A 15,000-nucleotide genomic window follows, 5' to 3' on the forward strand; every position below is an offset into this window, starting at 1 on the left:
CCGAGTGTGCTTTACCATAGGTGCAGCCCATTTCGAATGAAGAGTCTTCATTCAGTAACCGGAAACCTATCAACGGGGGTTTCACCCAGTGAGGAGTCTGTAGGGTTACCTTAAAAGAACGATACCAGCTCGCCCCCTGTGTCGGCACTGTTGACCAGCACGGGGAAGGTCAAGAGGAGGACCTCAAGGATTTGCTTTCCCTCTGGGATCTGAAGGCAATTGAGGTTACTCTTAATCTAGATTTTCCTCCATCCTAAGACCCAGAGCTCGTAACGTCAGTGGCATTGCTACGTCCCTGGCGTTCAAGAAACTACTCTGTGGTGCAGATACTTTAAGTGGGCATGTGGAAGCGTTAATCAACCTTCACGGCCCACTACCTGCAAAGGCGTAACCCACAAGAACATGGAGACCTTTTCCATTGGTCCTGTGGTGGTCGCACAACAAATGGTCTTAACACCTCAGGCTCCTTGATGGACAAGTAGCTGAGGGTTGAGGGCTGAGGCTACCCGGATTAATCTGGGGTGAATGAGTAAGAATGCCTGGCTCCTTTCTGCCTTTCACCTTCTCCCCTCTAGGGAAAACAGCTCCGCAAGCCTCAGCATAGCTGACCTCACCTCGCTGCAGGTACGACCCATTTCCCTTGTGCCTCGTAAGTATAGAAGAATACTTTGTTACGTCCCCAATACCTTTTAGAGGGAGGGTATTGGGTAAGTCTTTAAGAACAATAGGTTCTGTACTCGAGTTCCTATGTTAAAGACAAGCCACACTGTTAGTTTCACTCACACACAAGCTTCTGCAGGCCACTATCAGTGCATTACCTCATATCGGCTCTTGATTTTAGCGAGGGTAGGGTCCCTTCTACTATCGATCACAGATCAAAATAGAGAGGACCCCGGGTCATGACCAAGGCCAGTTGGTGAGGACTTCCTCCCTACCAAGAGTAAGTCACCCTATAAATAGCGAAGGTTTGTATCTGTGTCGGAACAAATAACAAATTTCGAAATAATTTGTATTTTTCCTAACATAGAAAGCTGGAGCTATTTATACAAATTGGCCCGCCACCCTGTCCCCCGAGAAGTCCTGTCATAAAGCAAAGTAGTTACTCAGCCGAGAGGTGTGAGTGTGCGGGGTAGCCTAGCCAGTCTACCCCACCCCCCACCAGCTAACTAGTGGATGGGGTAGTTATCCCTCACTGAAATTATCATGGATCGTCTTTCAGCTGCACCGAAAGTAATACCCTATAAATAGTTCCAGGTTTGTACGTTAGGAAAAATACAAATTATTTCCATATTTCTTATTTTTCCCTAACTAATACAAAGCTGAAATTGTTTATATGAATTGGCCTGCCATAACCTGTCCCCCAAAAGTCTTGCCTGCAATCAAAAGTGAGGCCTTCTTAATGAGAGAATGCCTTGATGAAGTCATAGAGCTTCAGCATGGCATTTCATTCCCGTGCTGAAACTTGGTGACGGGCAAGAGGGCTCTCGAACTTGGGGAAATTGCTCCCCCAGTTCAAATCTAAATTTCTCTTCTTCACCTTTTTCTTTTACTCAACATTACTTTGACCTTATCGTAATTTCATAAACTTTCTTTCGTCTTGCTTTCCAAACTGTATGAGAAAAATTTCCCTCATTATATATGTGTATATATCTATGTACATATATATTTGTTTATTTTTTTTTTCTCCTATGGCTTGGATGTTTCTACATCCATTGTAGCCCCAGTGGGGATGTTCATACATCCTTTATTGCTGCCTGCTTTGATGAGTGGGAGGAGGTATCACGGTTGGGAGGTGTTTGCATTCAAAGCTATATGTGAGAGTATTGGATGATTTCAGCCATCCCGAAGATGGTTTGGACCTTTTTGGCGGAACTATTCTCAAGTGTTGGGTCTTTAGAATCCAGGGGGATCCAATGCTTGGGGTAGGACTCTCGGCTTTTGGCCGGAAGCCCGTCATTACAGATATGGGGAGGATGATTCCATAGTTTTTTGGTCTCAGTCCTAACAGGCGGGTTCAGCTTACACCTGTGCCTCTATATCTGTTTTGATGCTATCCTTCGGGTAGGGTATGGAGTGGACCATCTGGGAAGTATACTCTCATTGTGTCGATAGTGGAGAGTGCAAATTTCCTTTCTGACGTGTGATGGCCTAACATTCTCGACCAGGTACATGAAACTAACCCTTTTCTCTCTCTCGTCTAATGGATTCTTTAAGTAACGAACCCCCAGCCCCTGGATACGCTGATTCTCCCCCGGCACTGTTGACGACCTCTGCTAATTCAATTAAGGAAAATTCTGTTGATGACCTAGGAACAAAAAAGGACCCCTCTACTAATGTTTTAAAACCAATCAAGTCGGGTAACAAAGGGAAACTTTGAATCCTTCATGTTACCCAAATTCCAATAAATACTGGTTATGATATGATATATAAAGCATTTAGATGCTATGGAGTGATAAAAGAAATTAGAATGAAACTTGAAAATGAAAAATGGCATTCATGGATAACCTATAATAATCATGAAGCATTCAATGCAATATCTAACATCAATGATATCAAAATTAATAACTTAAATGTCATGGGTGCCCTATGTGATAAGATACCAAACAGTTTGGATGTATATAGACCTGCTGACTGGTTCGAGAAAGATATCGATACAACTATGCTCCCCCAAAGAAAGCCAAAGCCACCAATGTGGCTTGTTGCCGAGCCTAAAGGGAGTAATGGGAATTATTTTAAAATTAGCAAACTAATTCAGAAAAAGGTAGGAACCATTTCACCAGGTGATATATCTTGCTTTGGGAAAAATAGCTTCCTAATCCATGCAAAATCATACACACAATCAGTTATACTGTCTAACCTTAAGACAAGCAGTGATGAGGATATGTTAGATGTCAAACCCCACCTAAACTTTAGTTATGGAAGGGGAGTAGTCTTCAATAAAGATCTGTATGAGTTTACAGAAGAGGAAATACTAGCCATGTGCCCATTAACAGTGTGGAAAGTGCACAAGATTCCTGGGACGTCAATGATTATCCTTACTTTCCAGGATGCTGATGTGCCTTTCCACATCGATATTGAAAATGAAAGAATAAAAGTTCGACCTTTCAAACAAAAGCCCTTACAATGTTTCAAGTGTTTCAAATTTGGACATCCTTCTAAAGTTTGTAAAAATGAAAAAATGTGTAGCATCTGTTCCAGACTTTATCATGGAGAGTGTACACTTGAGCCCAGCTGTTTGAACTGCAATTCAAACCATAAATCCACTGACAGGAGCTGCGAAATTTATAAGTTTGAAGAAGCAGCCCTCAACAAATCCAGTGTAGAACACATAAGTGTAGGACATGCCAAAAGACTACTGAAAAAAACAAACAGCTATGCAAAGGCACTGAAATCAAGAGAAAATATACCACAGGAGACATCGAACCCATATAGTGCTGCCAGTAACTCCCAGAAAAGAAATACATCATCTAATGATAGTAAAGTTTTGCGTGACAAGGTAAGCATATTGCCTTCCAAGGCTTTGCCACTGTGTATTAAAACTGCGGCACTGCCCACTTCTATACAAACTTCATCCCCCATTACCAGCAATAGTACTAACCTCTCTCAGGCCATATCCTTGCCTGATTTGATGGAGGTTCCACCCGAAACAAAGTTACCAGGTGCACCTTTGGTAGGGAAGGTGCAAAAACCTGGTAGATCCTCACCACCTATAAATAGGAAAAGAGAGAGACCTCCATCTCTCTCACCCCCTTCCATAAGAAATATTAGAGTTATGACATCAAATAAATATGATGTTTTGTCTGTTGATGTTTCTGATCAACCAGAAGACAATTTAAATATATCAGAAATTCAAGTTGAGGTCCACCATCCCGCTCAACAATTGGATCAGGACGACAACAAGAAAAGCACAAACAAAAAACCATATTTATCAAGACCCTCTCTAATAAAACCACCAGGAAATAGCTTTAGATCAAAAACTGCTAATGGGAAGACTTCATCTAAAAGCTCTTCCAAGAAATAAACCATAGTTTTTTCCTCCATTTTGCAATGGAATTGTCAGGGTTTAAGAGCCAAATATGAAGAACTTAAGCTCTTAGTTTACGAGCATTCCCCCATAATCGTAAGTCTGCAGGGGAGCAAGCTTAATGCTAATACCCCCAGTCCTCGCGAATATATTAGTTATAGGACATCTTATGATCACGGAGTGGGGAGCCATGGCGGAAGTCTCATATACGTTCATCAAGATGTTCCCCAAATACCTATATCTGTCCGTACACCTCTGCACTCAGTGGTTGTACAGATTGATATAGGGAGAAAATATACAATCTGTTCATTGTACTTGCCTCCAAATGATAACATATTGTATGAAGATTTAGTAGAGGTGATTCAACAGCTCCCTCAACCTTTTTTTTTACTTGGAGATTTGAATGGTAGACATCCATTGTGGGGAGATGTTTTAGCAAACACCAGGGGCAATATTATATCATCAATTGTGGAAAACGAGGATGTCGGATTCCTTAATACAGGAGAACCCACACACTTCCATGTACAGACGGGTACCTTGTCATGCATCGACCTTTCAATTGCAAGCTCTAACTGTCTCCTTGATTTCGATTGGAGGACATTAGATGATTGGCATACTAGTGATCATGCACCAATCATTATAAACATCAACAATGGTCCACCTTTACAAAGATCTCCACGATGGAATCTTGATAAGGCGGACTGGGATAGATTTTGTGAGCTAAGTGAAATTGAAGGAAATGCAGAACAGTTTGAAAATATTGATGATGCCATAGACTTGCTTAATGGAACCCTTCATACAGCAGGAGTTAATTCAGTTCCTAAAACAACAGGGTTATTCAAACGACGACCAGTCCCTTGGTGGTCTTCAGAACTAACTGCCCTGCACAGAGCCACTAGAAGGTCTTTAACTCTACTGGGCAGACACCATACTGAGGGCAATTTGATTATATACAAGAAATGTAGAGCACAGTTCCGCCGTGCCATGAAGGAAGCTAGTCGCCAGTCATGGGTGTCTTCTGTTTCCTCCTTTAACAGTAGAATACCACATCTGATGTATGGAGGAAAATAAAAAAGATTGCCGGCAGATTTACCCCGAACCCACCACCAGTGTTGAATGTGAACGGTCAGTATGTGACTGAAGCAAATGATGTCAGCAATACCCTGGCTGAACATTTTACAAATGTATCCAGCAAGTGCGAAGGAGCTCCTGGTCACCAGTATAGGAGCAACAAGGAAAAGAAAATTTTAAATTTTGTAACAGGAAGGGAAGAGTCAAATAATTCTCCTTTTACTGAAAGAGGATATGATTCCGCTCTTACTAATTGTAACAATACAGCCCCTGGACCCGATGGAATTCCATATGCAATGATTAAACATGTACATTTTAATACAAAGTTATTTATTTTAAGCATTATTAATAGAATATGGCATGATCATAGTTATCCAAGTGTTTGTTAACTAGCCATTATTTTAGTCTTTTTAAAACCCGGTAAGGACAAGTTTTTAGCAGCAAACTACCGGCCTATTGCATTGATATCTTGTTTATGTAAAATCATGGAGAAGATGGTCAATGCAAGACGGATTTGGTACCTTGAAAAGAAGAATATTTTATCACCGATTCAATGTGGATTCAGAAAAATGCACTCAACGACTGATGTGTTGATACGACTTGAGTCCTTTATTTGTGAAGCGTTTGCTTCCAAACAGCACCATGTGACAGTCTTTTTTTGACCTTGAAAAGGCATATAATACCACTTGGAGGTATGGTGTACTTAAAACAATTCATGACTTGGGATTGAGAGGAGAGCTTCCGCTATTTATTCAGGCATTTCTTTCAAATAGTGTTTTTCAAGTGAGAGTGGGGTAAGCTCTATCGGAGAGTAAGTGCTAGGAAGAAGGAGTTCCTCAGGGTAGTGTGGTGAGTGTGACCCTTTTTGCACTAGCAATTAATGGGATATCCTCAGCCATTCCCCGGGATGTTCTCTCAACATTATTCGTGGATGATCTCTCCATATCATTTGCTGGAGCTAAAATGGCAATGGTTGAGAGAAAACTGCAACTCTCAATTGACAAAATTATCCAGTGGGCCGATATGAATGGATTCAAGTTCTCGACAAGTAAAACTACTATTGTACATTTCTTTCGTATCCGGGGAGCACATCCATACCCGGATATATACATTAAAGGTCAACGTATCCCATGTGTAGGTAGGGGAAGCTAAATTTTTAGGTTTGATATTTGATTGTAGACTTACATGGGTTTTTCACTTAAAAGCATTAAAAGCTAAATGTCTTGAGGCTCTGAATCTTTTAAAGGTATTATCACATACATCATGGGGGGCAGACCACAATACTATTATAAAATTATACAAGGCTTTGATTTTTTCCAAGATTAGTTATGGATGCAAAATATACTCCTCAGCCACCCCAAGCCGATTAAAGATATTAGATTCAATACATCATACTGGTATTAGATTGTCCACAGGAGCATTTAGAACCTCGCCTATCCTAAGTCTCCTCGTTGATGCTGGAGAGTTGCCTCTGGACCTTTACCGAATGTCTTCCATTATTCGGTATTGGTTTAGATTGCAAAGACTCCCTAATTCTTTAGCCTTCCAGACTGCAAGCCTTGTAAGGTACGCAACATACTTTGAGTTGCACCCAAAATCTCCTCAACCCTATGGCTTTCGGTAGGAACAATTATTATTAGAAGTAAGGTACTTCCATTCAAGGTATCATCAACGCCTCCATGGAAATTACCAGAGATATCTTTTTGTAAATATTTTATTGGAGATAAGAATATGTCAGACCTAGAAGCCAGGTCTCTTTTCAATGAACATGTTAAAGAACATAGAGGATCAACTTTTATCTATACTGATGGCTCCAAATCTGATGCTGGCATTGGATTTGGAGTACATAGTAATGGTTTTGATTTTAGAGGTGCACTTCCTCTGACCGATTCCATATTTACTGCCGAACTGTATGTCATATTAACCGCTATTGAGAAAATAGCGTTGGAGAAGGAGGGTAATTTTACAATTTTTAGTGATGCAAGGAGTGTCCTTCAAGCTATTGAAGTTTTTAATTCTAATAACCCTCTAGTTTTAAAGATTTTAGAATGGCTTTTTATTATTGGACGGAGAGGTATAACAGTTCGATTTTGTTGGGTTCCAGCACATGTAGATGTGTCTGGGAATGAGAAGGCAGATTCACTGGCTAAGAATGCTGCATCCGAGTTGCTGCCAAGAAGGTATCCCATTCCCTGTAATGATTTCTTACCTGACATCAAGAAATTGGTTTGCAATAAATGGCAACAGCAATGGGATAGCCTAGATGGCAATAAAATGAGAGAGGTAACAAATGTCATATCTCCTTGGAGGTATAATATGATGCCCCGAAAATGGGAGACGTCTCTTTGTCGTCTCCGTATTGGTCACACTCGGTTGACACACGAGTTTCTGCTGAAAGGCCAACACCAACCGTATTGTGACGACTGCTTAGTACCTCTAACAGTGAGGCATTTGTTGACTGAATGCCCCAATTATAACAACTTAAGGAATAGATATTTGTTTGAGGCTCGTGGTGAGGGTGGCAGGTTCATCCTTGCCAAGATTCTTGGACATGATGTATCCTACTATGCAAGTGGCATTTTTAGATTTATTTCAGAAGCAGGTCTTCTGAAAATATTTAACTTTCATGACATTCAACTTTTATGATTTTAATTGAATACTGGTTTTTTTTTTTCAATTTTTTTATACATAAACTAAAATGATATCGGCATTAATGACCTTAGATGTCAGGATGCCTGAAAACTTTAAATCAATCAATCAATCAAAAGTGACGTCTCACTGCTGTGAGAGTATATACAGAGGCGGCTGGGTACCCCCCAGCCACCCCCAGCCTACCCACTCAAGTGGTTAGGCAGGGTTGCCACCTCACAATTAAAGTCTAATGGCTACCTTCCAGCTGCGCTGAAAAATAATCCACATAAATAACTCTAGGTTTGTATTAGGGGAAAATTCAAATTATCTCTGAATTTGTCATTTTTTGTAACGATACAAACCTGAAGCTATTTATACAAATTGGCCGGCCAGCACCTATTGCCATAGAAGTCCTACCTCCAAGCAAAGTGGTTACTCAACCCAGGTATGTGAGTGAGCAAGATAGCAAGCTATTCCCCCCCCCTGCTAACTAGCGGGTGGATGGTCAACCCTCACTAAAAGTCATGTGGCGCGTCTTTTAGCTTCGCCAAAAATAATATCCCCTATGAATAGCTACAGGTTTGTATCGTTAGGAAAAATACAAATTACTTCCAAATTTGCCATATTACTTCCAAATTTGTCATATTACTTGACATTGTTTTTGATACACTACTTGTTACCTATATTTATGATTTCTCAAGCATTCACAAGTAATGATTTAGATAATTTTTGCTTGCAGGGGAAACAGCAAGAATCAATCTCTTTCAAGCTATAAATCAAGCACTAGATACTGCTCTTCATAGTGATGACACTGCAGGTAACTTTTATGTTTTTTTGTTGATTGAACGTTGCCAAAAGTAGATTTCAGTAGTATTTGAATATTTTTTATATACCGTACAGTACATACTCTCTCAATGATTTTAACTGACCAAATTAGTCATCATGCCTCAATTATTTATTAATTTTGTTATTTTTATTATGATTATTATTGTCATTATTTTTATTAGAAGTCCTTCATTGGAAAAGCTGATTGGTCAATTAGGAAGAGCAATACAATACTATACAAAAAGTTTAGGGGTAATTAGAAATAGCTTTGTTCAGCACAAATACAAACCGTCATCCTTTACATAGGAGAATGATACCAGTGAAGTTGGAATACAACAGTTAAAATTCTAAAATATGGTCTAGGTACGGTAGTTGGTTGGTGTTCTCCGGCTGGGAGCTGTGAAACCCGGCCCTCCCTCTCCATGCTTGCTCATTGAGTAGTCCGTTTGATAACAGTCGTCATTGGAGTTAGACATTCTTCAACTGGCTGGAGACTCACAGATTTCCTAACTTTTTCTAGTATTTTTCATCGGTACTCTTGGACTTTGTTCCATGTATGGTGCTATTACATTTTTGGATATTGTCCCTGATTTTGAGACATGCTTAGTGATAATGTCTCCCACAACACTAGGTTTGCCAAATGGGAATGTAGGGTTCTCACCTTTGCTGTCTTGAAGTTAGATTTCTCTGAAGTTGAAGGAACAGACTCCTTCCCAAAGGAATTCTGTTTCCTTCTTTGTTTACACACGCAAGCCACAGGTCTCCGTGTGAGAGCTATTGATTTAACGTTGTCAACCTCTATTTGGAAGCTGATTGCTTTGGATTGCTAATCACCAAATCTGGTCTGCAATCAACTCACTTTTAGCAACTTGAGAGTGGTTTTGACAAGTGAGCACTCTCTCCCTTTAGCAAGGTTGGGGGGAGTCGACCTTTGCTGGACCCCTCTTCATCATCTGGAAGAACACAGACAAGCTTCTACCAGACTCCCATGTGCCTTATCTACATGTGCCTCAACCAGACAAGCCTAATCCATATGTGCTCCTACCAGATGTGCCTTACCCACATGCTCTCCTACCACATGTGTCTCACCCACATGCTCTCCTACCACATGTGCCTCACCCACATGCTCTCTTACCAGATGTGCCTCACCCACACACGCCTTTACCAGTCGTGCCTCATCCAGATGTGTCACCCACACATACCTCACAGATGCTCATTGTCTAGAAGCATCACTAGATGCAAATCACCTTGGTGCTTCTGCTCACAGTGAACGCAGGACTCTCACCGGAGCATACATGCTAGTGTTTGCAAATTTTTCTTCAGATACGCTGGCATGGGCACACACATAAATGTGCACGTAAAATAACTAACCTTGCTAAACCCCTGGCCTGTGTCCAGGCTGTAAGGGGTTTAGAATGCGGGGTTTACTCCACTTCATTGTTACGTACATCACTCTTAAATGCCTCTTAAGAGCGCAAGTGTGAGTTCTCTTTGACAGGTGACTAGTGCCTGCAAGAGCAAAATGCATGCTCTCTCTGATGCTTACACATAAGTATGACTGGCAAGTCTAACCAATAGGCCTCCGGAGTTGTGACCGTTAACATACTCCTAGAAATTCTTCATGTATACCAGTTAAGAATTGTAGAGTTTTTTAGATAAACATAACTTTGGATCCAGACTAAGTACAGTATATTTGCAGTTTATTCCTACATGGATACAAACTTCTAAGTCATTTAATGGGGTTACTTTTGGTTTTGTTTGCTACAGCCAGACAAAAAAAAAAAAAGAATTGGTAGATTGCTTCATGCTAGGCTGCTCGCCAGCCAGTGCACATGACAGGCTACGCTTGTCTCAAGCGTATAGTCACTACACTTTTGCCAGTGCTGGCAGTCGCACGTACCTGCCTTCACTCCTATGATCAGAAATTACATCACCCACATGTTATCCTTAATTTTGTTTTTACTTGTGTCTTTTTGTCATGGACATTATTAGTCACTGGCATCTGAATTATTTGTGATTTAGAGTGAGTGGTTTTAGACTATGTCAACCTCGATGCGTTCCTGTGCGGGCCGTAATGGTCGCCCTTGTGGAATCTTTATGAGCCGGATAGATGTGGAGCCTCACCTGGTATGTCCGATGTGTAGAGGATAAGAGATATTTGGTAGAATCTCCATGTGAGTGTTGTAGGGGGTGGTCATCATCACAGTGAGATATACATCGTTCTTGTCGGAAGAAGCGAACCAAGAGGGATGGTTCTCCTTCTCCTCCTCCCTCAGTAAGTGGTTAGAAGAAACAAAGATAAGTTTGGCGTTAAATGTTGTCCTCCATCCAAGTTCTGCGCGTCAGGATCCCTCTGAGGTTTCTGTCTTGGAAGAGGATGCCCCTAATTCTGTGAGCATATTATCTCCCAGTGTTTGGATTATAAAATTAAACCTGTTCTTATCGCGGATCCCTTGGCCATGGCTGATACGCTCCATGAGCCAGATCTGCTAGATGCTTTTATTCCTGACTATGCTGCCTTGTCTAGATCCCCTTACCCTCCACGAGTGCTCTGAGTAGGTATTTATAGCTTTTTGATTATGCAGACAAGATGTTCCTGTTAGAAGTGTCTCCTATCAGAACAGTAAAAGCATCTCATTCCCGTAGGGCAGGGGTCTTCAACCTTTTGAAGTCAATGTGCCACTTGATAATTTATACCATTATTTTTACTATCTTGCGTGCCAGTTGTTATATTTTAGCACTATAGAGGAAAATTAGAATGATAATTGTTCATTGTGTTGTATCCATTTTAATTATAATGTATTTTCCTGAAAATACATACAAAATGCACTAATTTGGTTGCATTTAGTATTCTTTGTGACAAAAATATCTTATATTTCAAGTTTACTGTATACCTCACTATATCAATGAGATCCTTGCCCTTGCTTCCCAAAGGCCAAAATTGAAATTCCAGGTTAATATTTAGACACATTGAGTTTCACACAACCTTCAGAGTGATACGTTGTAAGCCTGCTTTGATGGAGGCTGAGGATGTGCTTCATGTGTGAAAATAATTTTCTTGATGAATTATGCTGTGCAATTTCAGAATGGATTGCCCAATTTTATCCTCAACTGTTTTTGTAAAGCCCTTATTTTTTCCTACCTCAACAGGAGCACCATCTGTTGTAATGGCAAAAATCTTCCCTATGTTTTCCTCTTTGTTTTCAAAATGGTCAGTTAATGCCTTCAGTATGTCTGCTCCCTTGGTGTTGTTATACATAGGTTTAAGTCATCACAGGTCCTCTTGTACCTCTGTGTCACTATACCTGGCAAAAACAGCCAAGCAGGGAATGTCATTGTTATCCACGCTTTCCTCCAGGGCACACTGAACAAGTGTATTTCTTAAATCAACCAATTGCTGCTGTTTTTCATTATCAGCCATATCAGAAATACATCTCTCCGCGGTTCTAGCTGAGACAGACATTTCTGTTATCCTTGAAATGATAACTTGCTTGTTTGATATGATATCAAATAGAACATTAGAGTACTTTAGGAAAACTTCTTTTAAAAACTGCATCCGTAAAAGTCTTTCCATGCTTAGCAATACATGAAGCTAGTTTTAACTGGTTTCAGTTTCACTGATTTTGCTAGCATTCAAGTTTCTGAGCACATTACTTTGTTACTCATAGTGGGTTACTGCATTCTTAATCACCTCAGATTTGTCAGCACTATCCTGGAAGCCTGCTCTTCTTTTGTTCCTAAGTGTGGTTTAACACTATGTTCAACACAAAACTTTTTTGCAGCAGAGAACACACACACCACGATCATTTTGCTGAATAAATCCAAAGTCACTTATCTATGATGTCTGAAGTAATTGAACATCAAGCTTGATTTTTCCCATAAGCCATGGTGACAATTAACTAAGAGGAATATTGCAATAGGTGGCTAAAAACTCACTGAAACAACGGGGACCGTACTAAGGTAGCTTAATCAAGATCTCAAAGAATTATAAAAGGGACCATACTCAGGAAGCTTAATCAAAATCTCAAGGAATTATAAAAGGGACCATATTCAGGTAGCTTAATCAAGATCTCAGGATTATAAAAGGGACCATACTCTAGCTTAATCAAGATCTCAAAGAATTATAAAAAGGACCATGCTGAGGTAGCTTAATCGAGATCTCAAAGAATTATAAAAGGGACCATACTTAGGAAGCTTAATCAAAATCTCAAGGAATTATAAAAGGGACTATACTCAAGTAGCTTGATCAAAATCTCGAGGAATTATAAAAGGGACCATACTCTGGTAGCTAAATCAAGATCTCAAAGAATCATAAAAGGAACCATACTCAGGTGGCTTAATTAAAATCTCAAGGAATTATAAAGGGGACCATTGATAGCCAATCTGATCTGATCAGGGAAATTACTTGATCCTGGAGTAAGGCATGCAAAATTGTAGTTGTGGTGACCGGCACATGTCATAAGAAAGGAAACGAAGATAGATATATAGATAGATAGAAAGATATAATTTAAATAATAAAAACCATAAATATAAAAGTAATGATGCACAATTCTCTCTCTCTCTCTCTCTCTCTCTCTCTCTCTCTCTCTCTCTCTCTCTCTCTCTCTCTCTCTCTCTCTCTATGTACACATACATACATACATATATATACACACATATATAGGTTGCCAACCCCTTGCTTAAGGATCTTGGAGTCAAGCCTGTCATTTCCCCCCGTACTGAGGCGCTCTTATTGGAAGATCCTGATTACCAGTTTCCAAATGGTAATACCGAGAAAGACATGCCATGTACGCCTAGGGGTTATCGGCAGAAAACTCCTAAAGAACACTTGGGATGAGTCAAGAGCTTTTTCCTCTCTCTACTTTGATTGTGTCCCCCTCCAAATTTGGCAATACCTTCATGTACCAAGCAGGACTCTCCTACCAAGCTTCCTAAAGCTGGGAAGTTGAGTATAACTATTTCTGCCATTCCAAGAATTTAATCCAAAAATGCTGTTCGACCAAATGTTCAGATTCTTAAATCTGAACATGATGACTTACGCTGTGCGTAAGGTTACTGCCTTGCAGTCTAGGCAGGCTGACAGGTCCAAGCAAGTTGTCACTTCCATGCATCGTGATGTCATTGAACACGCTGCCATCTTGATGCGTGAGCGTATACCTTCACGTCATGCTGATGCTAAGAAGATAGTTATTCGTCCCTCGGATTCTAGAGTATGGCGTAAACCATACAGAGTTCCACCGGAGTTTTATAATCTCTCGGACAGGAACTAAAGAGAAAGAACCTCTCACTACGCAGATAAGAACCTTGTGTCTTATGCTAGAGACAAATCCTTTAATCATCTGGATAGATCCCTTTCTTGCACTCGGTTTGGTGATCATAACTACCAGAATAAGCGTTCTTCAGAACACTTCTTTTATAGAAAATTCTTTACAGGTACAGGAATCGGATTCAGGGCGCGAAAAATTCTCCCCTTTCCGAGAATCACTTCGTCAGATGTAGAAGAATGACTTGGCAGATGCCATAGACTTTCAAAAGATCAGAGTACTGAGAACTTAGTCTCGCCTCGTAGAATGAGTTCAGAGAGAGACATTTATTCTTCTGTCTTTCGATCTAGGCATAGAAACGACCACTCTTACAATAAGTGACCTAGACTCCTCCCACTCCTTCTCCGTCTCCTCTTCCTATGATCACTAAAGAGAAAGGAAGGATGCTGGAGGAAAGATAAAGAGCTCTATTAAATAAAAAAATTATCATCAGAACATTGCGATTGCTGATTCTCCTGAGAATAACTTGGTGCGTGCAAGTACCAGCTCTGCTGATGCACCCCCACTTGAGGCCCCAGTATCGAGTTTGAAGGCCTCTCATTTTATTAGGATTATGAGCCTAATTTGCCATTTGAGAGGTTTGGTCGAGTCTCATTTTTGCACAGACTGCTAATTGACAATGTGGCATTGACGATAGCTTCCCGCTGTCTCAGAATCCCAGACTTAGGTTTGATGTGACCCTTTCCAACCAAACAAAGGGCACTGAGTTTTTGAACTCCCAAGTCTCTGCTGCAGAAAATTCGTTAAAAGCGAGTAGGTCATCAAAACTTCTACTCTTACCTCTGCCACGCCAGAGACATTTTTACATTTATTATTGCGCTTTTGAGAGCCCTCTCCCCATTGATCTAAATGTGTCCAACACGGTGCATTCATTTTCAGCCGAAAGACTACAGAATTTACCATCCACGATGTCAGGTCCTGAACTGGCAAATATGGAGGTATCTGTCATGGCTGACATTCAAACCTGTTTGTGTATAGACCACTGGGTTGGGACACTCTCGATTCGCTGTCTCGACAAATTTCAGGAAGAAGACCATACGGGACCAGTTCAGGGAACTCTCCAGATTTGGTGCTAAAGCCATAGAGTTTCTCCTCCACCAGAACGTTTTCTAATGGAGAATGCTC

At 40.6% G+C, this 15,000-nt stretch overlaps 1 protein-coding gene across 1 annotated transcript in view; it reads left to right on the forward strand.

Moving 5' to 3' along the window:
* BckdhB (Branched chain keto acid dehydrogenase E1 subunit beta) overlaps positions 1-15,000 on the forward strand; it is a 541,868-nt gene that overhangs the window by 129,751 nt on the left and 397,117 nt on the right. Inside the window, exon 2 of the mRNA XM_068348129.1 lies at positions 8,466-8,543. Coding sequence (XP_068204230.1) covers positions 8,466-8,543 — 78 coding nt within the window. The remainder of the gene's footprint in view (positions 1-8,465; positions 8,544-15,000) is intronic.

This window comes from Palaemon carinicauda, chromosome 24, assembly GCF_036898095.1.
Source record: "Palaemon carinicauda isolate YSFRI2023 chromosome 24, ASM3689809v2, whole genome shotgun sequence".
NCBI classification, from domain to species: Eukaryota; Metazoa; Arthropoda; class Malacostraca; order Decapoda; family Palaemonidae; genus Palaemon; species Palaemon carinicauda.